This window comes from Rhinoraja longicauda, chromosome 12 (genome assembly GCF_053455715.1).
Source record: "Rhinoraja longicauda isolate Sanriku21f chromosome 12, sRhiLon1.1, whole genome shotgun sequence".
Taxonomy (NCBI): Eukaryota; Metazoa; Chordata; class Chondrichthyes; order Rajiformes; family Arhynchobatidae; genus Rhinoraja; species Rhinoraja longicauda.
The window spans coordinates 12,520,532-12,548,516 of NC_135964.1; the positions used below are offsets into that span (position 1 = coordinate 12,520,532).

General features: G+C 44.5%; 1 protein-coding gene across 1 annotated transcript; it reads left to right on the plus strand.

The window, feature by feature from the left end:
• The first annotated feature begins 68 nt into the window (after positions 1-68).
• Positions 69-27,985, plus strand: lrrc58b (leucine rich repeat containing 58b). Its single transcript, XM_078409045.1, has 4 exons — positions 69-676; positions 21,484-21,612; positions 22,378-22,655; positions 26,112-27,985. Exons 1-4 carry the CDS (start codon positions 201-203, stop codon positions 26,303-26,305), a joined length of 1,077 nt encoding a protein of 358 aa, XP_078265171.1. The 5' UTR covers positions 69-200; the 3' UTR covers positions 26,306-27,985.

The following is a 27,985-nucleotide window of genomic DNA, read 5'->3' on the forward strand; positions in this document are numbered from 1 at the left end:
ACCTGCACAGCCGTGGTTCAGCCCATGCGAGCTGGAGGCGGGGTATGGACAATTCCGATTCCGGGGCACGGGGCTCGCCCCAGTCCGGACGCTATTCCATTGATAGTTGAGCGTTGCATCTGGTGCCGCTCCCCTGGGCATTGCATTGCAGTTGGGTTTCTATAACCATCCCCCCCCCCCCCCCCCCCATCATATACAACATGTTTGCCTTGCCAGGCTCGGCGATGGATGACTTGGAAAACATGGAAGGGGACAATGTGCTGAACTTGTCCAGGATGAACCTGGAGACGGTGGCTTTGGAGGACATCAGCGAGGAGAAGAAGAAGGAGACTCACCAACTGCTGCTGACACACAACAGGTTCACCGTCTTCCCTGGAAACGTCGCCTACTTGAGCAACCTGTTGTTCCTAGACATTAGCTCCAATGGGCTGGCCCATATCTGCGACCAAATCTTGGGACTGAGCAAACTTAAGACATTGATAGCCAAAAACAACAGGATGGATGAGTTCTCGCTGCCCAAAGATTTCGGAAAGATGAACTTGGAGGTTGTCAACTTCAGTGGCAATCGATTCGAGGAGGTTCCTCCTCAGCTTCTAGAATTGCAAAGACTCAAGTCTCTCTCACTTGGGGGAAACAGGCTTAAAACCATCCCAGCAGAGATAGAGAACTTAACCAGGTAAAGTACTAAAATATTCTGCTGTGTTTTTTTTTCTCCTTTGGGTTTAAAATCCACGAGAAACCGTATCCAATCAACAGATGAAGAGGTAAGGCATGTAAACTGCTTGCATTGCACTCTTAGAACTCGGTTATTATAAAACTGTTTTGAATAAATCCGTTGATAGTCGCACTAGTTGTGGTGAAATTACGAAGCCATTCATTACGTTTGTAAAGTGAAGATTTTCGAGGATGTTGCCATGATTCGAGGCCCTGAGCTCTGGGGAGAGGCTGAGCAGGCGAGAACTTTATTCCGTGGAGCGCAGGAGGCTGAGAAGATGATCTTATGGGGATGTATAAAATCATGCGAGGAATAGACAGGGTGAATGCACATTGTGTTTTTCTCAGGGCGGGGGAATCAAGAACTAGGGGGCACAGGAGTAAAGTTAGAGAGAAAAGATTTACTAGGAACCTGAGGGACAACTTTTTTCACTCTGTCGAACGAGCTGTCAGATGAGGTGGTTGAAGCAGGTACGATAACAACATTTAAAATACACTTGGACAGGTCCATGGATAGGAAATGTTTAGAGGGATATGAACACATGAGACTAACTTAGACAGGTCAGCATCGATTAGTTGGGCTGAAGGGCCTGTTTCTGCAAGACTCTCTGACTCCAATCCGTTGATGGTATCAGGATGTGTTGTTAGATGTGGGTTTAATGAATAACAGTCCAAATCCGTATTACCTGAGATAATAGTCATAAACAGTGAGCGTGTGTAAGATTGGCCGTGAGAAATTTACACTTCTATAATTTGCCATGATTGTCCTTTTGTAGAATAATTTTATTTCCGATCTAACTTGTGACGGATATTGGCGCCAGAGGAACTGGAGATCAACTGTCAGCTCCCACTTGTATGCTGATGACATTTTATCTCTTCCTCTTCCCCTCCCCCTGTCCCATTCCACTCACAAGCCCCCCTCTGACTTTACATTTCACTCTGAAGGTATTTATTCACAAAATGCTGGAGTAACTCAGCAGGTCAGGCAGCATCTCCTGAGATGCTGCCTGACCTGCTGAGTTACTCCAGCATTTTGTGAATAAATACCTTCGATTTGTACCAGCATCTGCAGTTATTTTCTTACATTACATTTCACTCTGCCTCTCCTTATCTGATTCCTTTTAATTTCTGGCCTTTGTCACATACTCCACTCATCTGCCAATCACCCCCGCCCCTCTCTCTCTCACCTTTATCCATATATCACACCATGCCTCCACCTCTCTTTTTGGTAGATTTCTTACGAGGATCAGTGAAAAGCATTGTTTTTCGCATGCTATCCAAATAGATCAAATATATCATACATAAATACAAGCAAGCCAAACTCAAGTACAATAGATAGAACAAAGGGGAAGATACAGAGGGCAGAATATTGTTCTCAGCATTGTAGTGCATAATTTCCAGCCTTTCTCCCCCTATCCAATCAGTCGGAAGAAGAGACCCGGCCCGAAATGTTGGCTGTCCATCCCCTCCACAGATGCTGCCTGACCCGTTGAGTTCCTCCAGCACTTTGTGCTTCGCTTAATATTCTAGCATCTGCAGTCTCTTGTGTCTCCATTGAATGCCGATGACACTCGCCACTATCCTTCATCCTTGGAGCGCAAGAGGATGAGATGTGATCTTATCGAGGTGTATAACTTCATGAGGAATAGATTGGGTAGACCCACAGAGTCCCTTGCCCAGAGTAGGGGAATCAAGAACCAGAGGACATAGGTTTAAAGTGAAGGTAGAAAGATTTAATAGGAATCTGAGGGGTAACTTTTTCACACAAAGTGTCGTGGGTGTATGGAACAAGCTGTCAGAAGAGGTAGTTGAGGCAGGGACGATTGCAACATTTAAGAAACAATTGGACAGGTACATAGATAGGACAGGGTTGGAGGGATGTGGGTCAAATCCAGGCAGGTGGGACTAGTGTAGATGGGACATGTTGGCCGAAGTGGGCAAGTTGGGCCGAAGGACCTGTTTCCACACTGTATGATTCTATGACGATCTCATATTACCATCCAATGATCGATGAGCAGAAATTTCCTCCAGGTAAATATTAAGAAGCCCTAAAGCTCCTGCCACAAACTCAATCCACAAACACCATGCATTCTCCTCTTTTGGCAACAGCTAGAGGTTGAACTAGAAATATTGGTCTATTTGATACCCAAACAAGCAAGTGATCACGTTCACATGATCTTGACCTTGTAATCCAAAGCCTCTGCTGCTTGTACCCTGGTTTGCATGAAATTCTATGGTGTGGATGGTGTGGGTCCTGGCTGCCTTTTTGAGGCTGTAGATCTCTTTGATGGTGGAGAGGTCAGTCCCCGTGATGGACCGGGCAGTGTGCACCAGTTTTTGCAATCTCCTTCTGTCCTGGGCATTTTGAGTTGTTGAACCAGGCCGTGATGCAAGCAGTGATGGATCAATAGTAATTAATTGATGATGTTGATCACCTCAGGCTGGTTTTAAAATGTTTGAAAGGATTGCATTTTTCATGGTTCAATCGTTAACTGATGCTTTTCTGGTATTTTCAACCAATCACCTGCTTGATCAGTTTTAGAGGAAGATCTTTCTCGTAGTAGTCAGTAACATGATTTCATAGTCACATTAAATTTAAATATCACACAGGAAAGAAATGTTCTGGTCCAAGTGCATGTCAGTGTTGTGATCTAAAGATCACCTTGGCCCACTGCTGTTAGATCTGTACTGTTATACTGGATGGTGAGAACTAGGAGATGGAAGGACAGCTGGGTCTTAAAACTGCCCACACCTGCTTCTCCAGAACCATGGAGAAAGTCAAATAGAGTATCCAAAGAAAGGCACAAAGTGCTGGAGTGAGTCAGCAGGTCAGGCAGCATTTCTGGAGAACGTGGCTAGGTAACGTGATCATGTTCGGCACACAGACGGGCTGAAGGATATGTTCCTGAGCTGTACTGTTCTATGTTCTGCAAGTTGATCCTTTTACATATTATTGATTTTACTTTGATAAGCCATCTGGGTCCTTTTGAGAAGAGGAGAAAACCTGTGCTTTACTTTTGACCCAGTAATGTGTCGATATTTGTTCACGTATGTTGCAGCATTCCAAGTTAGTAAACCATATATTTGAGATAGAAGAGGTTTGCAGACAATTGAGGCTGAAGGTTAAATAAAGCACATAGAGATGATTGCAGAATGCCGGTATGCTGATATACCTGCATTTTTTCATTGTTCAGTTAAAGACTGAATTAATTTATTCTGGTAATAGATGAAGTTACGAACATTAGAACTGCTTCTGTTTTTTGATCAAGCGGTACACGTTGCATTTGGTATGTGTTGCTGCATCTGAAACGCGTGTAAAATGTTTAATTTCAAGAGTGTTTAATTGTCACATGTAAAGGAACAATAAAGTTCATACTTACTGCAGCTTAACAGGCCTGTAAACGCACTAACACACAGATAATATACAATCAATAATGCAATAAATTAATAACTAGTAATACGAGGTAACTAGACCATATTAGTGCTTAACTGAAGTCTTAGTGGAACCAAAGTCACAGTCCATAGAAGATCATGGTAGCTGAGGTTAGTGTTGTGCAGTGTTCAAGAGCCTGATGGTTGCTAGGAAGAGGCTGTTCTTGAACTTGGAGATCACGGTTTTCAGGCTCCTGTATCATCTTCCCAACGGTAGCAGAGAGATGAGAGCGTGGCCAGGGTGGTATGGGTCTTTGATGATATTGGCTGCCTATCACTTGGCAGAATAATCCTACTATGTCAGGGATTATGAGGAGAAGGCAGGAGAATGGAGTTAAGAGGGAAAGATAGATCAGCCATGATTGAATGACGAAGTAGACTTGATGTCCTAATTCTGCTCCTATCACTTATGTAAAGTGCCTGTCGTAACATCACATGCACTTGTTGCAAAGATGTTTTCAGTGAGAGCTTCATCTTAACAGCTGTTGCCCTTCATCGAGATTTTATTTTTAGGAAGGCATTCAGTTCAGAGCCTTAAGTTGGACCAGGGGAATGTGAAGTAAGTGCTGAGCATGAAAGTATCAGACTTCAGGAGGAAAAGGAAGACGTGTTGAATGTATTTAAATACAATTATGTAAAATGATGCAATTTGAGGAAACAATATTGAAAAACAATCTGGTTTAACTGCTAGGTAATCAATAACAAGCACAATCACCAAGCTGGGTACACCCTCGCTGTGACTTCAGTTTAGAGATACAACATGGAAACAGGTCCTTCGAACCGTGACAGTCACCGATCACACTAGTTCTATGTTATCCCACTTTCTCATCCACTCCTACACTAGGGGCAATTTACAGAGGGCCAATTAACCAACAAACATCTTTGGGATGTGGGAGGAAGCTGGAGGACCTGGAGGAAACCCACACGGTCATAGTGAGAACGTGCAATCTCCACACAGACCGCTCACAAAGTCAGGATGGAACCTGGGTCTCTGACGGCACTATCGGCTGCCCACAGAAGGTAGCATGGCAAGTTTATGAAAAGTCTATGGGACACTGGGCTTTGTAAACAGGCAAATTTACCCAGGACAACTTGAATAATTTAACCAAGACACAAGGGACTGCAGGTGTTGGAATCTGAAGCAAAAACTTGAGCTGCTGGAGGAACTCAGTGGGTCGGGCAGCATCTGTGATGGACAAGATGGTGGGAAAAACGTGCGTGCAGTGGGGTGGGGGGGCAGGGGCAAGAAAAGAGATGAGGATAGGGAGGCATTACTTGAAATTGGAGAATTCAGTTGTTATTATCTCTCTCTTCCCCCTCCATGTAAAGCCAGGATTTGTCCTACCCCCTCCTCTTTTTTCCAGCTCTCTCCCCACTTCTCCATCAGTCTGAAGAAGGGTACCGACCCGAAACATCACCTGTCCATTCTCTCTACAGATGCTTCCTGACCCTCTAAGTTCCTCCAGCACTTTGTGTTTAGTTCAAGATTCCAGCATCTGCAGTTCCCTGTATCTCCTCTGCTTGCTAGATGAAGGCGTTTGTATCTGGTTAAATGGGTAAAAGCCAGCAGCTTCATGTAATGATCAGTTTATCACATTATCCTTGTAGTTGCTCAGTCACCTCGAGATGCCTGTGAATTTCTGCATGTCTGTGTTCACCTGTGTTAAGTAATGGATTGAGTTAAGGTCAAAGTAAATCTTTTGAAAGAGTAAGATTGATGGGTGGGGACACTTGCACTCCAGAGACAGTCAACTGGAGGGTGAAACAGAGCACACCCATGGCCATCAGTGTGAAAATAGTAGTCACTAGGCCAAAAGTGATTCCGAAGTCTGAAGAAGGATCTGGACCCGAAAAGTCGTCTGTCCATTCCCCCCACAGACACTGCCTCACCCGCTGAGTTCCTCCAGCACTTGGTGTTTAACTTCACTGGAGTTCTCCTTGCACAACGGCCTTATGATAACCAGTATGATGATGCCAAACTACCCACTTCTCTTCCCCACCAAACATCTTCTTTAGGTATGTAAAAAGGAAAAGATTAGTGAAGACAAATGTAGGTCCCTTACAGTCAGAGACAGGTGGATTTATAATGGGAAACAAGGAAATGGCAGAACAGTTAAACAAGTACTTTGTTTGTGTCTTCCTTAGTGAAGACACAACCAATCTCCCAGAAATACTAAGGGTCCGAGGATCTAGTGGGAGGAAGGAACTGAAGGGAATCCACATTAGTCAGAAAATGGTGTTCGGTAAACTTTTGGGACTGAAGGCAGATAAATCCCCAGGGCCTAATGGTCTACATCCCAAAGTACTCAAGGAGGTGCCCTCTGACATCGTGGATGCATTGGTGATCATTTTCCAATGTTCTCTCAATGCTGGATCAGTTCCTGTGGACTGGAGGGTAGCCAATGTAACTCCACCTTTTAAGAAAGGAGGGAGAGAGAAAACGAGGAATTAGACCAGTTAGCCTTGCATCGGTAGTGGGGAAGATGCTTGAGTCGATTATTAAAGATGTTTTGGCAGTGCATTTGAAAAGCAGTGACAGGATCGGTCAAAGTCTTCATGGATTTATGAAGGGGAAATCATGCTTGACTAATCTTCTGGAATTTTTTGAGGATGTAACAAGTAGAATGGATAAGGGTGGATGTGGTGTATCTGGACTTTCAAAAAGCCTTTGACAAGGTCCCACACAAGAGATTAGTGTGCAAAATTAGAGCACATGGTATTGGGGGTAGGGTATTGACATGGATAGAGAACTGGTTGGCAGACAGGAAGCAAAGAGTAAGAATTAACGGGTTCTTTTCAGGATGGCAAGCAGTGGCTAGTAGGGTACCACAAGGCTCAATGCTGCGATCCCAGTTATTTACAATATATTAACGATTTAAACGTGGGAATTATATGTGACATCTCCAAGTTTGCGGATGACACAAAGCTGGGTGGCAGTGTGAGCCAACAGGAGGATGTTATGAGGCTGCAGGGTGACTTGGATAGGTTGTGTGAGTGGGCAGAAGCATGGCAGATACAGTATAATGTGGATAAATGTGAGGTTATCCACTTTGGGGCAAGAACAGGAAGGCAGATTATTATCTGAATGGTGTCAGATTAGGAGAAGGGGAGGTGGAACGAGACCTGGGTGTGCTTGTACATCAGTCTCTGAAAGTAAGCATGTTGGCTTTCATTGCAAGAGGATTTGAGTTTAGGAGCAAGGAGGTCCTACTGCAGTTGTACAGGGGCCTGTTGAGACTGCACCTGGAGTATTGTGTGCAATTTTGGTCTCCTAATTTGAGGAAGGACATTATTGCTGTTGAGGGAGTGCAGCGTAGGTTCACTAGGTTAATTCCGGGGATGGCGGGACTGACATGTGATGAAAGAATGGGTCGACTGGGCTTGTATTCACTGGACTTTAGAAGGATGAGAGGAGATCTCATAGAAATATATAAAATTCTTAAAGGATTGGACAGGCTAGATGCAGAAAAAATGTTCCTGATGTTGGGGGAGTCCAGAACCAGGGGTCACAGATTAAGAAGAAGAGGTGGGCCATTTAGGACTGATGAGGAAAAATGTTTTCACCCAGTGAGTTGTGAATCTGTGGAATTCTCTGCCACAGAAGGCAGCGGAGGCCAATTCACTGGATGTTTTCAAGAGAGAGCTAGATTTAGCTCAGGGCTAACGGAATCAAGGGATTCTATGTTTCTCCTTCATTCGCTGCAATGTCCCATGTTAGCTCAGAACAATAGTCAATAACAACACTATAACAACGTATTGGTACTATGACAACATTTAAAAGACTTTTGGACATGTATTTGGATAGAAACATTTAGAGGGATAGAGGCCAAGTGTAGGTGGGGCATCTTGGTCAGCATGGGCAAGTTGTCCGAAGGGCTTGTTTCTATGTTGTATGACTCTATGACTCTGAGTCAGATAGAAATTATGCTTGCCCCAAGAACAGCCTAAGAATATTATTTGGAAGATAGACACAAAATGCTGAAGTAACTCAGTGGTACAGGCAGCATCTCTGGATAGAAGTGGGTGACGTTTCGGGTCGAGACCCTTCTTCATCACTTAATGCAAAACTGTAAATAAGTCTCCCGGGTCAAAAGTGCGTAGCTTTTGGGAATGAGTGCCATTTGATAGAATCTGTTTCAAATGTTAGCGTAAATGTTGTTGGTTCCTGTTTGATATTATCACCCTCTGCAAACAATCATGTGAATGAAGTAATCTAAATGCAACAAAATGCAACTTCCAGCTTATTACAAGGCAGCTTATTCATTTAAGGCTGTAATACAAATGCAAATCCTAAGATTTAAATGTAAATGTAGATCTGTATCAATGTTTGGGTATAAATGATTAGTTGTTTAATTAAAGTCTTCTGCATCATACTAAAATCTACATTTCTTGGAGTAATTCAGCATGGAAAGGGACCCTTCGTCCCTTGTCATCCATGAAGTCAAGATGCTCCATCTAGGGTAGTCCCATTTGCCTGCATCTGGCCCATATTCTACTCAACCTTCCCTATTCATGTACCTGTCCAAGGTATATGTGAAAGAACTAGCGGCTTCAGTCCTGGGGATAACAGAGATCAGCACTCTTTTGTCTGTCCTTTCATTTGAGAGGGGCAAGGTTTAAAGGAGTCATGCAGGGGCAGATTTTCTGCACAGAAGGTGGTGCCTGGAACATGCTACTGGTGGAGTCAGATGCGTTGATGGCATTTAACAGGCTTTTGGATAGGCACGTGGATATGCAGGGAATGGAGAGACCTGGATTATGTGCAGGTAGATCGAGTTGGTTTCATGCTCAGCACAGACATTCTGGGTCGAAGGGCCTGTTTCTGTGCTGTACTGTTCTATGTTCTATTTTGGGGCTCTTTTAGATGCATCAAGAAATCAATGGACATGCAAACCTGATGGCATTACTGTGTTCTCTGAGATCCTGTTGAGGAGTCGGGTCTCTTTTATCTTCCTGCTGTATGTTGGGAAATATATCGACTGACAGAGTCATACAGCGCAGAAACACGCCCTTTGGCCCAGCTTGCCCATAGCGACCAAGATGCCCCATCTAAGCAAGTATTATTTGCCCGCCTTTGGCCTATATCCCTCTAAACCTTTGCTATCCATGTACCTGTCTGAATGTCTATTAAATGCTGTTTTAACACCAGCACCAACTATCTCAGGCAACTCGTTCCACATATCCACCACCCTTTGTGTGAAAACGTTGCCTCTTAGTTAGCTAGCTCTCCCTGGATCCCATGAGATCCAACTTCCCAGAGCTGCCTGCCATGCGGAACCTTATCAAAGGCCTTGTTGAATTAAGGCCTTGCTTATTTTGAACTTTATAATAAGAAATTTAATGAGCTAACCTCTTATTGGATAAGGAATATCTAAATAATCAAAATAAATATGTTGCTAGTCTTCGACTCCGTACAAGAAAGTTATAACATTTGTTTCTGAGAGGTTTAGGAATACTCAGCCCCCTCTCCCACACACACCCCAGCCCAAACTTTATATCATACTTACGTGTTCATGCTCTAATCAAGGACAGAGTTCCTCTGACTTGGGATACAATAACCAGTTTGTGTACATGCAAAGGACAGTTTGTCAGAGTAAGAATGAAAGCTTGCTTGGTCAAGATTTGAATGAAAAGACCATAGTAATAATGTGGACACAAGGAACTACAGATGCTGCTTTACAAATAAAGACACAAAGTGCTGAAACAACTCAGTGGGACAGGCAGCATCTCTGGAGAACATGGATAGGTAACATTTTGGGTTGGGACCCTTCTTCAGACTTGTGTGTATAAGGTATGTACACAGCAAAAGCAATGAATGGAAGATTCCTGCAAGAGGGTGGCACAGCTGGCAGTGCTACTGCCTCTTGGCACCAGAGAGCTGGGTTCAATCCTGATCTTGGGTGCTGTCTGTGTGGAATTTGTACGTTCTCTCTGTGACTGTGTGGGTTCCCTCCGGGTGTTCTGGTTTCCTCCCACAACCCCAGGATGTGTGGGTTTGTAGGTTTATTGGCCTCTGTAAATTGCCCCTAATGTGTAGGGAGTGGAATAACATAGAACTAGTGTGAATGGGTGATCGATGGTCGGCGTGGGCTGGAGGGCCTGTTTCCATGCTGTATCCCTAAGATAAACTAAACTAACCTAAACTAAATCCTATGTTGCCGGCCCTGATTTGTCCCATTGCTGCCAGCCGTGATTTGTCCTATTATTTTCTTTGCTTCCAGTTTTTCCTCCAGTCTCCTGGCTGCAATCAGTCCGAAGAAGGGTCCCGACATGAAACGTCACCTATACATTTTCTCCAGAGATGCTGCGACCCGCTGAGTTATTCCAGCATCTTGCGTCAATCTTTGATATCAACCAGCATCTGCAGTTCCTTTTTTATTACTAAACCAAATCCTGCTGCCTTAAGTTTTGAGAAAAGTTGCATTCGGATGCACTTTCTCCCCCGGAACAAATATTATCTGACAGTGGAAATACTGTGCCGTGGATCAGTGAAGTTTGCCAATAAATGTGTTGGGTGGTATGACCAGCCTTGCTGTGCTGGGTTATAATCACAGCAGATTGTAGACCAACTTCCTTGATGCCTCTTTGAATGTAACTCCTCCTCTAGTGTTCCTCCCACTTAATAACATGAGCTGCTTTGAAGCCAAATACTGACATTCTTTTTCTCTATCTGCTGAACTTGACTTTGTTATACGCACCTAGTTTCCTTGAACTTAATACTGTTTCTGCTCACACTTTTCCCCTTTTGCTGCTGCAAGTAAGAGTTTCATTCTTCCGTTTCAGGACATAAGACACTCCTAATTTTTGACTCTTGACTTTTCCCTCACTTAGTGAATGTCACCAATGCAGGGAGGAACGAATGATTTTCAGTTCTGTACTGTTAACTTTCCACACAAAATGTTCTGGCCTAGAAGTTGCTTTATTGTTATTTTTTTTCCGTGCAATGCATTTGAACATTGATTCTTTTTCTGGAGGGCAATGTGATAGCAACCAGTTTTGGTATTGGTTTATTATAGCCACGTGTACAGTGCAAAGATTTTGTTTGTGTGCTATCCAGTCAAATCATACTGCACATGAGTACAATCGCCCCGTACACAAGTACAACAGGTAGGACAAAGAGAAAAATAGCAGAGTGCAGAATATAATGTTACAGGCTTATAAAGTTACTGTTACAGGGGGAAAAGTCGGAGTTGCGCATTGAGGTAGGTTGTAAGATTGGGACTGCACCCTAGCTGATGGCTCAGTGGCCTGATAACAGCGGGGAAGAAGCTGTTCCTGAATCTGGTGGTATGTGCATCCTTCGTCCAATGGGAGTGGGGAGAAGAGGGAGTGGACAGGGTATAGAAGGTCCTTGATTATGTCGACTGCTTGACGGATAATTTGGCTGACGGAGAGGGAAAATTGTCCGGCCACTTCTGGGAGTGCGGCATATTCGTTTATTTGATGTAATCCCTCCCGACGTTGCTTTGCTGAAGCTCCTATGTTCAGACCCCTACTTCCATCCCATTAAGGGTTCTATGTTTGCCTCAGTCTCCAATAACATCCCTTTCTCAACACCCCAACTCACCTCCCTATTTACTGCCACTTCCTCACCAATCCTCGGCCACAATCCAAGACTACTCTTCCTGGTCTTGACGAACCATCGGGTGTGATCCTTCACCCACCAGCTGTTCATTGGCTGCAGTTCTGGGACATTGGCCTTGGCTCTTCCCTGCCATCCTCTTCCGATCCCCACCCCGCATCCCGAGATCCATGGAAATTACCTCCATCTGCCGCACTCCACCCTCTCTCCATTCCCAATCACAGTACTGACCATGGCTTTTGTCCTCCACTCGTACCAAGATTACGGAGACCCAAACTATTGCTTCTCCCTCCACCACCACAGAGGTCCCAGTTTTATTGCTATCACAACAACAATTAATTTGCCGAAGGTCTTTGGTGCCCCACTTCTTTGTGCAAAACTGTACAACATTGGCACCAAAAAATGTCTTCCTTAAGCCAGGGTACTGTCCGATTCACCTCTACCCCTTTGAGGACGGGACTTTGGCACTGCAACTGATGCGCTACAATGCTGAGAACTATCGTCTGCATTCTGTATCTTCCCCTTTGCTCAATCTACATTGTATTTGTGTTTGACTTAATTGTATCTATGTATGGTACATCTGATTTGCCTGGATGGCTTGCAAAACAAAGCTTTTCACTGTACCTCTGTACATGTGACAATAATAAGCCTATGCCTATGTGCTTGCATCTCAGACTCCATTTTCAATCATTGTGTGGTCATGCAGCACATTAATTAAGTGCTATCAATTTGTCTTCTCATAACTCAGTTAATCAATCATCCTGAATCCTATCCATGAATCCGATCACACCTTCCACAGTGATCGGTCTGAAGAAGGGTCCCAACCCGAAATCGCAAATGTCCATTCCCTCCTCAGATGTTGCCTGGCCTGCTGAGTTCCTCCAACATTTTGTGTTTTGCTCAAGATTCTAGCACCTGCAGTTCATTGTGAATGCAAATAAATGTAATTGGAGTAGAATGCAGGGTGACTTGAGCAAAATGCAGATTGTATTTTGGGTGAATCCTCGTGTGATAATAATGCTGAGTCAATGTATGGTAACAGGGTTATATATCTTTGCAAATAAAACTCACCGAGGAGGAGGCTGTGTTGCTTGAAATTAAATGCACATCTCCTATGTATATTCGGTTTGAGTGTTATTTTTCAAAGTTTCGACTGCTCTGTGTATTAAACAGACCGTTCGTGGAATTGCAATACAAGGAACTCCTGGCTTGAGTCCAATGCATTCAACAAGCATGGGACTGTGAGCTTTATTGGCATTAACATCTTTGGCAGAGTTAGTTGTGATATTTGCCAGTTCACCCCCTGGATACTGTGGCTTAAAAAAATTACCTTAACTGACTCCAGCAGGCTTCAAAGGATGGAACAAAATAATTCATTTTTGCTCCAACCGTAGTCTGTAATCACTTCAGTGTGACTCGAGCATTTGAATTTAGACGTTTAGGTGTGCGCTGAAGGTTTCCTCCCAGTCTTGTGGGTTGCTCGGTGAAATGGCCCCTGTAAATTCCCCCCCGGCGTGGAGAAGAGTGGAAGAATCTGGGGGGGGTTTGATGAGAATGTAGGAAGGATGGAAAATTAGTTTAATGGAAGGGTGTAAATGGCAGGCACAGAGTTGGTGGGCTGATTGACTTCTTTCTGTGCTGTATTTCTCTGTGACTCCATGACCTCTATGCTGGAAACATGTCATCGGAAGGGGTCAGCGTTAGATATGCATGAGTTCAGCTATGCACTGGTGCTCATTATTTTGGTCATTTTCTTGTAGAAACAAGGAATTGCAGATGCTAGAATCGTGAGCAGAGCGCAAAGTGTTGGAGTAACTCAGCAGGTCAGGCAGCATCTGTGGAGGGAATGGACCGATAGCATTTCGGACTGAGGGAGTAGGGGGGATGGGGGGAGGGGGTGGAGCTGGAGAAGATTATTATTTACCTAAGCTACCCAAGCAGAATATTAAGTGCTGTTCCTCATTCTGGCAATGGAGGTGTCCCACAGAGGTTGATACAGAATGGGTAAGTTTTTCTTGTGTGCCTTCAGGTGAGGGCTGTTTGCAAAATACAAAATGACACATTGGCCCAGGTTTGAGGAAATGGCTTGAAGAAATATAATGTGATTGCAGAATGAAAGAGGGTTTGTCATCACCCAGCCAACATTATGCCAGGAAGTTACATAATGCTTTCCCTTGTAGTGTCAGGGCTGCCGAGACCTGGAGCTAATCCTAATATCACGTACTGTCTGTACAGAGTTTGCACATTCACTGTGAGCTGCAGATTTCTCCACGCCACTCTTAATTTCCACCGGTTTTCATAGCAAAGACGTGATGGTTCGAATGTTAATTTACCCCTGTAAATTACCCTGTGGGAAGGCAAGTGGCAGGAAAGCTGGGGGAAGGTGATGGTGATGAGCGAAAGAGCATAGGATTAGTATGAAGAAGGATGCCAACATGAACTGTCACCTAGTCAAGCGTCAAGAGTGTTTTATTGTTACATATCCTAGATAGAACAATGAAATTCTTACTTGCAACAGCACAACAGAATATGTAAACATAATACACTGTAAACAATATAATAAACGAGGAAAAGATAGTTCAGTGTGTGTGTGTATACACACACATTCTCACACACACACACACACACACACACACACACATATATAATCTGTATATATGTGTATACACACACGTACACATAAAAAACAAACAATAACAGTGCAATAATAACATTATAGTCTATGTAGTTCAGAGCTTATTTGAGGATGTAGTCTTTAATAGCCTAATGGCTGTGGGGAAGAAGCTGTTCTTGAACTATCCATGTTCTCCAGGAATACTGCCTGACCTACTGAGTTACTCCAGCACTTTGTGTCTTTTTTGTATGCCAGCATCTGCAGTTCCTTGTTTCAGCAAAGGACTAGTGTTGGATTCCTGTAAATTGGTGTCCATTGGTCATTCCGTTCAAGAGATCAAAAAGGTTTAATCGTCTTAAGAACTGACAATGAATGATATTCTTGCAACATTTTAACAGCCCATTGACACAGTACACAGAGATAATTCAATGTCAATAGCCTGTTTCCATGCTGTTTAACTCTGTGACTCTATATCCAACTTTCCTGCTTTGATCTGTGGCTAAAAGTCCAATGCAAGGCAGGATAAAAGCACTTTACATTACAGCAGTAATTCCAGTTGGTCGTTCAGTTATGATATATGTCATGGTGACATCCAAGAGGGTCACCTCAACAGTACCCTCAGCAAGTCCATGTAATATTAATATATTGTATTATTGATTTTTATATTATCTGCGTATTATTGTGTTTATGGGCCTGTAAAGTTGTTGTGAATAAGAATTTAATTATTCTGTTGCAGGTACTACATATGACAATTAAACACTCTTGATTCAGTTCCAAGAATATTGTCAGACATTTCTCAGGGTTTGGAATGATTAACATGTCGCTACCTTCCTCTTCTGAAGTTAAAACAACCTTTTTCACACAAAGGGTGTGAATAAATGGAACAAGCTGCCAAAGAAAGATGTCCAGGCAGCTACTATTAGAGTTTAAGAGACAAGTAGACAGGTTTATTGACACAAAAGATTTAAAGGGATATGGGCCAAATACAGGCAAATGGGATGAGCTGGGGTGGCCAACTTGGTTGGCATGGACGAGTTGGGCCAAAGGGTCTGTGCAGTATAACCCTATGACTATGATTGACTGTGGCCATCATGGCTGCTGTTGAGAGGATAAAGTTGCAGAGCAATCGAAAGCTCTTAAAGTTCTTTGCATTATTCTGCACACCATTGAGCATAACATGATACCACCTATTTTTAATGTCATCTGCAAACTTACTAAACATTCCTTGTACATTCTTATTCAAATCATTGATGTGGATGGGTATATGGAACGAGCTGCCAAAAGAGGTAGTTGAGGCAAGTACCAGAACAAAATTTTAAAAGACATTTGGACAGGTACATGGATAGGATAGGTTTAGAGGGATATGGGAAAGACACAGACAAATCGAACTTGCTTAGATGGGGCATCTTGGTGCACATGGATGAGTTAGGCTGAAGGACCTGTTTTGGTGCAGTATGATTATCTCACTCCCACCCACCCACCCACATGCTTACATACACAATAAGGCAAAACTTAGTCAGGCTCAGAACACAGTGCTGGAGTAACCCGAAACATCACCCATTCATTCTATCCGGAGATGCTGCCGGTCCCACTAAGGTTCTCCAGCATTTTGTGTCTATCTTCACTGGAGTAATTCAGCAAGCCAAGCAGCATCTCTGCAGGTCATGGATTGGCAAAGGGTCCAGATCTGAAAAGTGGCCTATCCACGTTCTCAAGATATACTCTGTACCCTGACTGCTGAAGGGCAGCATGCCAAAATCCATGTTCACCACCCTGTCTACCTGTGACGTCACCTTCAGGGAACTATGTACCTGTGATCCTAGATCCCTCTGCTCTACAACACTCCCCAGGGTCCTGCCATTCACTATGCAGGTCCTGCCCTGGTTTGGCCTACCAAAATGCAGCACCTCACACTTATCTACATTAAACTCCATTAACCATTCCTCAGCCCAACTGATCAAGATCCTGCTGTAATTCTTGATAACCAGCTTCACAATCTATGATATCACCTATTTTAGTGTCATCTGCAAACTTACTAATCGTGCCTTGTACAATCTCATCCAAATCCTTGATACAAACCGCAAACAGCAGCATTCCCTGAGACACACCACTCGTCACGGCCTCCAGTCCGAAAAACAACCTTCCACCTTCCAACCTCTCTGCTGCCTTCCATGAGGCCAATTCTGTATCCAGTTACCTAACTCTTCCTGGATCCCATGCAATCTAACCTTCCAGAGCAGCCTACCTTATCAAAGGCCTTGCTGAAGTAAAAAGCAATAGGCATTTGTTCATTTTTTTGGCTCAATCCATGAAGCGAAGCTATTTTCCTTGTAATGATGTGTAATTATAGTGAGTTACTTTGTCCATGAAAGTTCATGTTGAATATTTTTCATTGAGAATGTTGCAGGTTTTAGTTCAAATCAATATTTAAGAATGTACAAAACATCGAGTTTGTGATTAATTTTATTTTCTAGGTGTCTGTGAAAACGTTGTAAAGTTCTACTCTGTTAATGTAAATGTTGTTTTATTGAGTCATTTAGCGCAGTAATATTTTACTCTGAAAGCAAATATTCTTTTAGCGAGTTGTTTAAACATTGTAAAGTGCTGTGTGTTGCCTGAATGGACTGTTACTGTTATGCTTTGCAGGCAGCATTTAATCATTGTTTTCCATCTGTTAATGATTCGGTTCAGTCCCAGAAGTTGAGTTTCATGTCAGCAACGTCCAAAGTTTAAGAGTTCATAAGTGACAGATACCTGTGTGGATTCTAGTACAATGACAACACAACTGATGCTATTTCTTTTTTGATTCTGAATGTACACACAGGGTGGCACAGCGGTAGACTTGCTGCCTTAGCGCCAGAGACCTGGGTTCGATCACGCTGTCTGTGTGTGGAGTTTGCACGTTCTCCCTGTGACCACGTGGGTTTCCTCCGGGTGCTCCAGTTGCCTCCCACATCTCAAAGATGTGCAGGTTTGTAGGTTAATTGGCCCTCTGTAAATTGCCCCTAGTGTGTAGGGAGTGAGATAACATAGAATCTGTGTAAAAGGGTGATCGCTGGTTGGTGTGGACTCAGTGGGCCGAAGGACCTGTTTCCATGCTGTATCTGTAAAACTAAAACTAAAGAATGATGAAAGAATGGATCGACTGGGCTTATATTCACTGGAATTTAGAAGGATGAGAGGGGATTTTATAGAAACATATAAAATTATTAAAGGATTGGACAGGCTAGATGCAGGAAAAATGTTCCTGATGTTGGGGGAGTCCAGAACCTGGGGTCACAGTTTAAGAATAATGGGTAGGCCATTTAGGACTGAGATGAGGAAAGACTTTTTCACCCAGAGAGTTGTGAATCTGTGGAATTCTCTGCCACAGAAGGCAGTGGAGGCCAATTCACTGGATGTTTGCAAGAGAAAGTTGGATATTGGTCAGACAAAAACCAAATGGGAATATTATTTAAACGGGTGCAAGACTAATTAATGCTGGTATTCAGAGCAATCTCTGCATCCTCAGAAAAGAATCACTGAGTTAGCCATCAGGCGCATGAAGGAATTGGAAAGTCAAACGGAAGGTTGGCCTTTACTGCATGAGGGAGAGAAGACAAGAAGGAAAACCACAAAGCAGATGATGGAATCTGAAATAGAAACAGAAAATGCCAGAAGAACTCAGCCAGTCGAGCAGCATCTGCAGAAAGAAGTTCTGAGGAAGGGTGCCCGAATCGTTAATTGGTTTCTCTTTCCACACCTGCTGCCCCCGACTGACGGAGTTCTTGCAGCATTTCCAGTTTCTATAAAAGAGAAGGAAACCGTGCTACTATTGTACAAGGTTTTGCTGAGACTACACTTGGAGCACAGGGTGGAGATTTGGTGTCGGTATTTAATGAATGGTCTACTTAACTTGGAGGCAGCACAGCGCTGGTGTATTACGCTCCTGGAATGCAGGTCTCATGAGGAATGGTGGAGTAAGTTTAGTTTTGAGATACAGCATGGAAACAGGCTGAACATTGCTCACAGCAAGTTCACACAAGTTCTATGTTATCCCACTCCCGACACACAAGGGACAATTTACAGAGACCAATTAACCTACAAATAGCACGTCTTTGGGATGTGGGAGGAAACCCACGCGGTCACAGGGAGAACGTGAAAACTCAACACACAGACCAGGATCAAATCCGGGTCTCTTGCTCGACCAGCTGCTGCTGCTGCATTGGAGATTAAGAAACAATCTTATTGAATCGTGCAATACAAGATTCAAGGGGAGGATGGGAGCTGGTGGGTTAAATGTTATAAGGCTGCTTCCCCTCATCGGACAATCATATACACAATGGTGCACTTTTGCTGAATAAGGATCTATGATTAATTCCAACTAAACTCCCACCTATTCCCCCTCCACTCACCACCTACCTACTCCTGCCAATCTCCACCCTCTGGCTTCACAATCCATAACTCTTCAAACCCGTCTCGCACTTTCCTTCCTTTCTTATCTTTGGCCTTTGATCCAACCAACTGCCGATCAAAACCCCCCTCCCTCGCCTGGTTCGACCTACTACCTGTCAAGCAGCTCCTGCCTGTCCCCGTTTCCTGCTTTCTTCTGTTCCCCCCCTCCCCACAGTCAGTCTGAAGAATGGTGTCGACCAAAATGTCACCTACCCACATCCTCCAGAGACGCTGCCTGACCCGTTGAGATACTCTAGCACTTTGTGTCCTTCCATCTCCAAACCCCCGGATCTTGGAATCAGCAACCTTTCCCCCCCCCTTTGCCTTCCGGACCCATAAACCACAGTCAGTGAGGATAGGCAACAATACCCCCATCTATAATAATGTGCAACACTCACAAGGCTGCGTATGCCATTAATCTCTAGAACAGTTATGCAGTCACTTTGCTAACAGTCAAAAGGACGCCTCTTATTGTATAGGAAGGAACTGCAGATGCTTGTTTGCACTGAAGATAGACACTGGGTGCTGGAGTAACTGAGCCGATCGGGCGGCATCTCTGGATTAAAAAAAAATAGGTGATGTTTCAGGTCAAAACCCTTCTTCAGATTCTTTGGTGACGTTTCGGTTTGAGACCCTTCTTCAGACTTTTATTTTTAGTTTAGAGATGAAGTGCAGAAACAGGCCCTTCTACCCACTGAATCCGCACTGACCAGCGATCCCCACACTCCAACGCTATCCTACACTAGGGACAATTTACAATTATACCAAGCCAATTAACCTACAAACCTGCGTACTGCTTGGGAGTGTGGGAGGAAACCGGAGCACCTCGAGAAAACCCACGCAAGTCACGGGGAGAACATACAAACTCTGTACAGACAGCACCCGTAGTCGGGATCGAACCCGGGTCTCTAGTGCTGTAAGGCAGCGGCTCTACCGATACGCCACCACCGTGCCATCCAGATTCTTTAGAATAAGATCCCACTTTAGCTTGAGAAAGGCAGGAGGCCGCACTGGACTGCTGGGGTCCACACCAGGTCCAGTTTACAATGGGCACGGTTGGTCTGTTGACAATTCCATTGTCAGCTGGAAGATCTCCAGTGGACCCAAGAGTACATTGTGCACAGTCAAATCACACCGCAAAGTGTAAATAACAACCAGTGCCACCAATGTCCACTGTACCCTGGGATCCAGTGACTGTGGCTAATCAATAAAGTAATGCATGTACTTTTGTATCTTTTTTAAATTTAGCATATTTTATTGTCATGTGTACTGAGGTACAGTGCAAATCTTTTTGGTGCTTGCTAACCAGTCAGCGGAAAGACAATACATGCTTACAATCGGGCCATCCACAGTGTACAGATACATGATGAAGGGAAAAACGTTTAGTGCAAGGTAAAGTCCGATTAAAGATGGTCCAAGGGTCTCCAATGAGGTAGATGGGAGGTCAGGACCGCTCTCCAGTTAGTCATAGGATGGTTGAGTTGCCTGTTCACAGCTGGGAAGAAACTGTCCCTGAATCTGGAGGTGAGCGTTTTCACACTTCGATACGTCTTGCCTGAGGGGAGATGAGGGAGTGAGCAGGGTGAGACTGGTCCTTGATTTTGCTGGTGGTCTTGTCGAGGCAGCGTGGTGTAGATGGAGTCAATGGAAGGGAGGTTGGTTTGTGCGATGGTCTGGGCTGCTTCCACAATTCTATTTTCTGTTAAGGATTTGTGTTATTTTGTTTCAGCACGACTTTCAATGTGAACCCTCTGTAGAAAGGGTCTGAAGAAGGGCAATAAAGCAGGATGCAGGAGATGGTGTATGGTACGCTCACCTTCATCGGTCGGGGCATTACGTATAAGAGTTAGGATGTCATGTTGCAGCTTCATAAGTCTTTGGTTAGACTGCAGTTTGAGTATTTGTGCAGTTCTGGTTGCCCCATTATAGGAATTATGTGGTGGCTTTGGAGAGGGTGCTGAAGGGCTTGTTCCTTTGCTGTAGTTTTCTATGCTTTGCAGAAATTTTCTACTGATGCGTTCCCTGCTGGAAGTGTGGGATCATGTCATTAGAGGACTTTCAATGCAAGATGCTGGTGAAACCAGATCTGGAATATTGCATGAAGATTTTGGTCTCCCTTTTTAAGGAAATATATATTTCTATTGAAGATAGTGGTGGTCTAGGTTGATTACTACTTCCAATGGCAGCTCGTTCCATACACCCATCACCCTCTAAGCGAAAAGGTTGCCTCTCAGGTTCCTATCAAATCTTTCCCCTCTCACCTTAAACCTATGTTCTCTGATTTTTGATTTCCCTACTCTGGGTAAAAGACTCTGCATGCACCCTATGAATTCCGCTCTTGATTTTGTACACATCTCCAAGATCACTCCTCAGCCTCCCGTGCTGCAAGGAATAAAGTCCAACTTCTCGCTATAGTTCAGGCCTGGCAACACCCTCGTAAATCTTCTCTGCACCCATTCCCAGCTTAGTTCCAATAATGTTGGTTCCAGTGATCTAGAATTCACAGCCTCGAAGGATGGTGGAGAAGGACCAATTTCAAAAGGATTGTAGCTTGAGGGAGGAAAATGATCGGGCTACAGGGAAACAACCAGGGCATGGGACTAACGGATGTTCTCCAGAGCACCAGTTGGGCTGATGATCGGCCCAGTGGCCTTCAGTGCTGTAGTATTTGCAGTATTTAACACTTTTGCTTTCTGCCCCCCTTTAGCTTGGAACTGTTGTACCTGGGTGGGAACGGGATTCTATCCATCCCGCCGGAACTTGCCAACCTGCCTTACCTAAGCTACCTGGGACTGTGTGACAACCACATTCAAGGCCTTCCACCACAGCTTGCGCAGTGAGTAATGGGGTAAAGCTACTTTGGGGTGACACAGCGGAGGGCGGAACAGTGGCGCAGCGGTAGCGTTGCTGCCTTACGGTGCCAGGGAATCAGAGAACATAGGTTTAAGGTGATCTTCACCTTGGGCGCTGACTCTACAAAGTTTGTACGTTCTCCCAGTGACCGCATATGTTTTCTCCAGGTGATCTGGTTTCCTCCCACATTCCAAAGACCTGCAGGTTTGTAGGTTAATTGGCTACTGTAAATTGTCCCTAGTGTGTAGGATAGTGTTAGTGTATCGATTGATCGCTGGTCAGCGCAGACTCGGTGGGCCGAAGGGCCTGTTTCCAAGCTTTATCTCAAGTCTAAAGTACATTTATAACTCAGCTTGTACAGCCCGTGGTCTTGTGTGAAGATGTTGTGATGTAGCTAATCAAAGTTGGGTTTGGACCATCCTTAGAGTGACGAGCCATTCTGAGCATCTGCAGATGCCACCACTGTGATGGGCCAGACCTTACTACGGTGAGACAGAGTGGAGGATAGAGGTCAGCAGCATGGTGTCAGGACACCAGGCTCTCACTCAATGTGAGAACCATGATGCTGCTGGTCAACGTATTATGAAGGGATATGGAGTTAGTCTGCCATCTTTCACGACATTGAATGATAGCAAGGGCTTGAGAGGTACTTCAGCTTGCCAGAATGTTCTATATAACAGACTACATTTGGTTATGACCAGAGTCTCCCTTCAAACCCACTGACTGCCGTCGTTTCTCGACCTTCCAGGCTGAATTCTCTGCGGTCCCTCAGTCTTCACAACAACTTGCTCACGTATCTTCCTCAAGAAATCCTCAACCTGGTCCACCTGCAGGAGCTCAGTCTCCGCGGCAACCCCCTTGTGGTGCGGTTTGTCAAAGACTTCATCTACAACCCTCCGTCGCTCCTGGAACTGGCTGGCCGCATCGTCAAATCCCGCAACTTCCACTACTCTCACAAAGACATGCCCACAAACCTGGTCAGCTACTTGGATTCAGCCAGCAAGTGCCCCAATCCCAAGTGTGCAGGTAAGAAGATTTATGTTGTCTTTAGTGGCAAGTGGGATGGGAGGGTGGGGCAGTGGTAGAGTAACTGCCTCACAGTGCTTCACAGTGCCTGAGACCCAGGTTTGATCCTGACTAAGGAGGCTGTCTGTTGAAAGTTTATACATAGGCATGGTTTTTCTCTAGGTGCTCCGGTTTCTTCCCACACTCCAAAGATGTACAGGTTTGTAGGTTAATTGGCTTCAGGGGAGGGGAGATGGGGGAATGGGAGGGGGATGGGGGGAATGGGAGGGGGGATGGGGGGAGGGTGGGCGAGAGGGAGAGGAGGGAGGGGGGAGGGAGAGGAGGCCCCAGCCAATTCAGTCTTGCCTCCAGTCCAGGAAACATCCTTTTCTGCACCCTGTCCAGTTTGATCCCATCCTCCCCTTGGCGTGGCGACCACAACAACATACGATGCCCTCAGTGTGGTGGAACCAGCCTTCCTGTACAAATGTAATAAGACGTCCCCACTCTTGCATTCAGTGCCACGGCTGATGAAGGCAAGCAAGCGTGCCATACCCCTTCTTCACCACCCTGTCTATCTGTGTCGCCACCTTCAGAGAAGGTTTGTACTCATCCCGCAAAGTCTCTCTGTTCAGCAACATTCCCCAGGGCTTCATGTTAAGGAGGATGACTCCTCTTCCCTGCACCTTAATGGTGCACGCCAGAGCAGAGGGCGGTGGGTACATGGAGTAGGCTGCCAAAGGAGGGTAGTTGAGGTGGGTACAAGGACAGTTGGACAGGTACATGGATAGGAAAGGTTTAGTGGGCAAATAGGACTAGCTTAGATGGGGCATCTTGGTAAGCATTGATAAGTTGGGCTGAAAGGCTCGTTTCTGTGACTCCACATAACTATAGAATAACTAACCGAGAACCAGTGGGTGTGGCTTATTTGGATATCATATCATATCATATATATACAGCCGGAAACAGGCCTTTTCGGCCCTCCAAGTCCGTGCCGCCCAGTGATCCCCGTACATTAACACTATCCTATACCCACTGGGGACAATTTTTACATTTACCCAGCCAATTAACCTACATACCTGTACGTCTTTGGAGTGTGGGAGGAAACCGAAGATCTCGGAGTAAACCCACGCAGGTCACGGGGAGAACGTACAAACTCCTTACAGTGCAGCACCCGTAGTCAGGATCGAACCTGAGTCTCCGGCGCTGCATTCGCTGTAAAGCAGCAACTCTACCGCTGCGCTACCGTAGGATCTGAGCCAACTCCTTATATCTTATGTTTCTGTGTAAGACCCTAGTTTTGCTGTCCTAGAGCATTACAGCACAGAAACAGGCCCTTCGGCCCAACTTTTGCATGTTCACCAAGATGTCCCATCTGCACACAGTCCCACTTGCCCGGGTTTGGCCCATATGCTTCTAAACCTTTCCTATCCATGTTTTGAAAGGAATGACTCACTCAGTCAGTATTTAGACAATATTTTCAGCAAAGAAAAATAGTTTTTCACCACTAGGGTCTTGTCACTGAAGAAAAAAAGTGAGATTTCCATGCCAGAAATGAAAATTATTGTGATTCCGTGGAATAGAGACCTAGCCTACTCAACCTCTCCCTGTAGCTCGCACCCTCTAGTCCTGGCAACATCCTTGTAAATCTTTTCTGAACCCTTTCAAGCTTGACAATATCCGATAACATAGTGCCCAGAACTGAACACAATATTCTAAATGTGGCTCACCAACGTCTTATACAACTGCAAAATGACCTCCCAACTTCTATACTCAATACTCTGACTGTTGAAGGCCAAAATGCCAAAAGCCTTTTTGACCACCTTATCTACCTGCGACTCGACCTTCAAGGAACCATGTACCTGTACTCCTAGATCCCTCGGCTCTACAACACTACCCAGAGGCCTACCATTCATTGTGTAGGTCCTGCCCTTGTTCGACATCCCAAAATGCAACACCTCACTTCTCTGTATTGAATTTCATCATCATTCCTCTGCCCACTTGGCCAATCGATCCAGATCCTGTTGCAATCTTTCACAACCATCTTCACTATCTGCAAAACCACTAACTTTTGTATCATCAGCAAACTTGCTAATCTTACCCTGTATGTTCTCATCCAAATCATTGATGTAGATGACAAACAGTAACAGGCCCAGCAGCAAACCCTGAGGCACACCACTAGTCACAGGCCTCCTGTGTGAGAAACAAACTTCCACCATCACTCTCTGCTTCCTATCATGGAGCCAATTTGCTATCCATTCAGCTATCTCTCCTTGGAACCCATGCGATATAATCTTCCAGAGTAGCCTACCATGCAGAACCTTGTTGAATGCCTTCCCAATGTTGGGGGAGTCCAGAACCAGGGGCCACAGTCTAAGAATAAAGGGGAGGCCATTTAAAACTGAGGTGAGAAAAAAACGTTTTCACCCAGAGAGTTGTGAATTTGGCATTCTCTGCCACAGAAGGCAGTGGAGGCCGATTCACTGGATGAATTTTAAAAAGCGTTAGATGGAGCTCCAGGGGCTAGTGGAATCAAGGGATATGGGGAGAAGGCAGGCACGGTTTACTGATTGTGAATGTTCAGCCATGATCACAATGAATGGCAGTGCTGGCTAGAGTGGGCCAAATGGCCTCCTCCTGCACCTATTTTCTATGTCTATGTCTATGGAGTCCATGTACACAACATCTACAGCTCTGCCCTCATTGACCTTTTTGGTCAGGTCTTCAACAAAATCAATCAGATTTATGAGGCATGAGCTCCCACGTACAAAACCATGCTGACTCCCAAAGCAGCCCTTGCCCATCCTAATGCCTGTAAAACCATGCTGACTCCCAAATCAGCCCTTGCCCATCCAAATGCCTGTAAAACCTATCCCTCAGGATATTCTCTAGTAATTTTCCAACTACAGATGTTAGGCTCACCAGCCTATAGTTCCCAGCAATTTCCCTGCAGCCCTTTTTTCAACATTTGCCACCCTCCAGTCTTCCGGCACCTCTCCTGTATTTGAGGACGAACCAGGGCTCCCGCAATTTCCTCTCTAGTTTCCCGCAATGTCCTCGGATACATCTGACTTTACAGCGCGGAAACAGGCCCTTTGACCCACCGAGTCCGCGCCGACCAGCGATCACCACGTACACTAGCATTGTATCTGCCTCCACCACCACCCTTTGCAGCACGTTCCAGGCATCCACCACTCTCTGTAAAAATGTGTCTGGGCTCAATAGGCAATAGGTGCAGGAGGAGGCCATTCGGCCCTTCGAGCCAGCACTGCCATTCAATGCGATCATGGCTGATCATTCTCAATCAGTACCCTGTTCCTGCCTTCTCCCCATACCCCCTGACTCCGCTATCCTTAAGAGCTCTATCTAGCCCTCTCTTGAATGCATTCAGAGAATTGGCCTCCACTGCCTTCTGAGGCAGAGAATTCCACAATTCCTCGGTGATACTTTTTTAACGTATCTGTTCTTCCTCCCTAGGAGTTTACTTTGACTCGTGTGTTCGGCACATCAAGTTTGTCGACTTCTGTGGGAAGTACCGCCTGCCCCTCATGCACTACCTGTGTTCCCCACAATGCTACTCCCCCTGCTGTTCCAACTCTCAGAGCGACTGTGACTCTGACGATGAGTTCAACATCCCCCAGCACCGGATGCAGAAGGTTCTCCTTGGTTAACGGCCATTCCCGGGGCTCGTGTGAGGATTTGGATGACTGTAATCCTGGCTGACTTGAACCTGTCGAATCCAACGCAACATATTGGGGTTTTATTCAATCCAATCGTGAAACAATTACACTAACATTCAAACCTCCCAATCAGATTTGCAGTCTATTGGATTATACAGTATTCTTAATCTTTGAAGTATTATCACAGACTTAAATATTTGTATTAAAGGACTATATTTTTATGCCAGTGATTTTGAAATGTTCCTGCAATTCTTTATTGGATATGCAAAGAGTTATTTTAAATAACAATAGTCTAAAATATTATGTGAAGCACAGCTTTAATGTGTCAAATTATTACTAAACTTTTGCTAACGTTTGCTTTTAAGAAGATTCTGTTGGTAAAGTAGAATATACCAAGCAGAGAATTGTTTATGATTATTGACAAACTGAGTTAAATTGTGAACCCATGTCCTTTGCTAGAATAGTTACTTTGGCGGCAGCCTTATGGTGAATGGAGGTCCTTGCTTGTTTCCATTCAAGGACTCTCACCTTTCCACATTTCTACCATCTACCATATTTCCTTGAACACAGAACAGCACCGCATAATTTGGCCCACAATTTAACATCTCGTTAAAAAATAGTTGCAAGCCACTGAGGAAATGTTGGACATTTGTTGGTGTCCATCGTAAGGTTCCCCTCGTGATATGCATTATTCATAAGTGATAGAAGGAGAATTGGGCCATTTGTCTCATCAAGTCTACTCCGCCTTTCAATTATGGCTGATCTATCTCTCCCTCCTAACCCTATTCTCCTGCCTTCTCCCCATAACCCTTGTTAGCCGTACTAATCAAGAATCTATCTATCTCTGCCTTAAAAATATCCATTGACTCGGCCTCCCCTTTCATCCGTATGAAATGTTTCGGTGGTGTTGTGTGCGGTTTGGTTACTTGACAGAAAGCATGAACGCTTCACGCAGTCACATTGGTTTATGTCTGACATTCCCTGAACTTGTCTAACGATGACTAGTTGGGCAATGGGGACAGAGAGAAACAAGCCATTATACGTATAACACTGAAAGAAAAATTCCCCAGCTGTGAACTCGTACACCGTGTGGAATTTATTGTTTATTATTGCTTTAATTGATGTGTTTGGAAAAGAATATCTGAGTTTCATTTCATCTGGTGCTGTTCAAATGCATCAAGACCTGTTCCCAGTTTCACGTGGACTGGTGTTTTACCATTTTAATGCTGGAATTATGCTATTGAAAGGAACAAATGGGACTTTAGTGATGGAACAAATCTACAGCAACAAAATTTGTAAGACGGGTTATAGAACAGGTTTATTCTAATGTAGAGCCAGTTTATTAAATAACACTGGAGATACTAATGCAAACTATTCAAATGTTAGGGTGAAACATTAAATAAATTGCACAATGTGGACAAATTTGTTGAGAGTTCGGGGGCTTGTGTGGCACAAATTAATTTATTTTATTTGATTCACAATATTGACAAGATACTCGTGACGTGTTTTGAAAATGCAGCCGAGCTGAAACTGGAGCTCAAGATTCAGAAGCATCTTTCTCAGCTGTGAATAATACAAAATAAAAAAGACCATTGTTTTACTGAAAAGGAATCAAACTCCTTGCATTCGGAAGGAGGATTTTTTTTTTGTGTTGTTCATTGTGAAACTGAA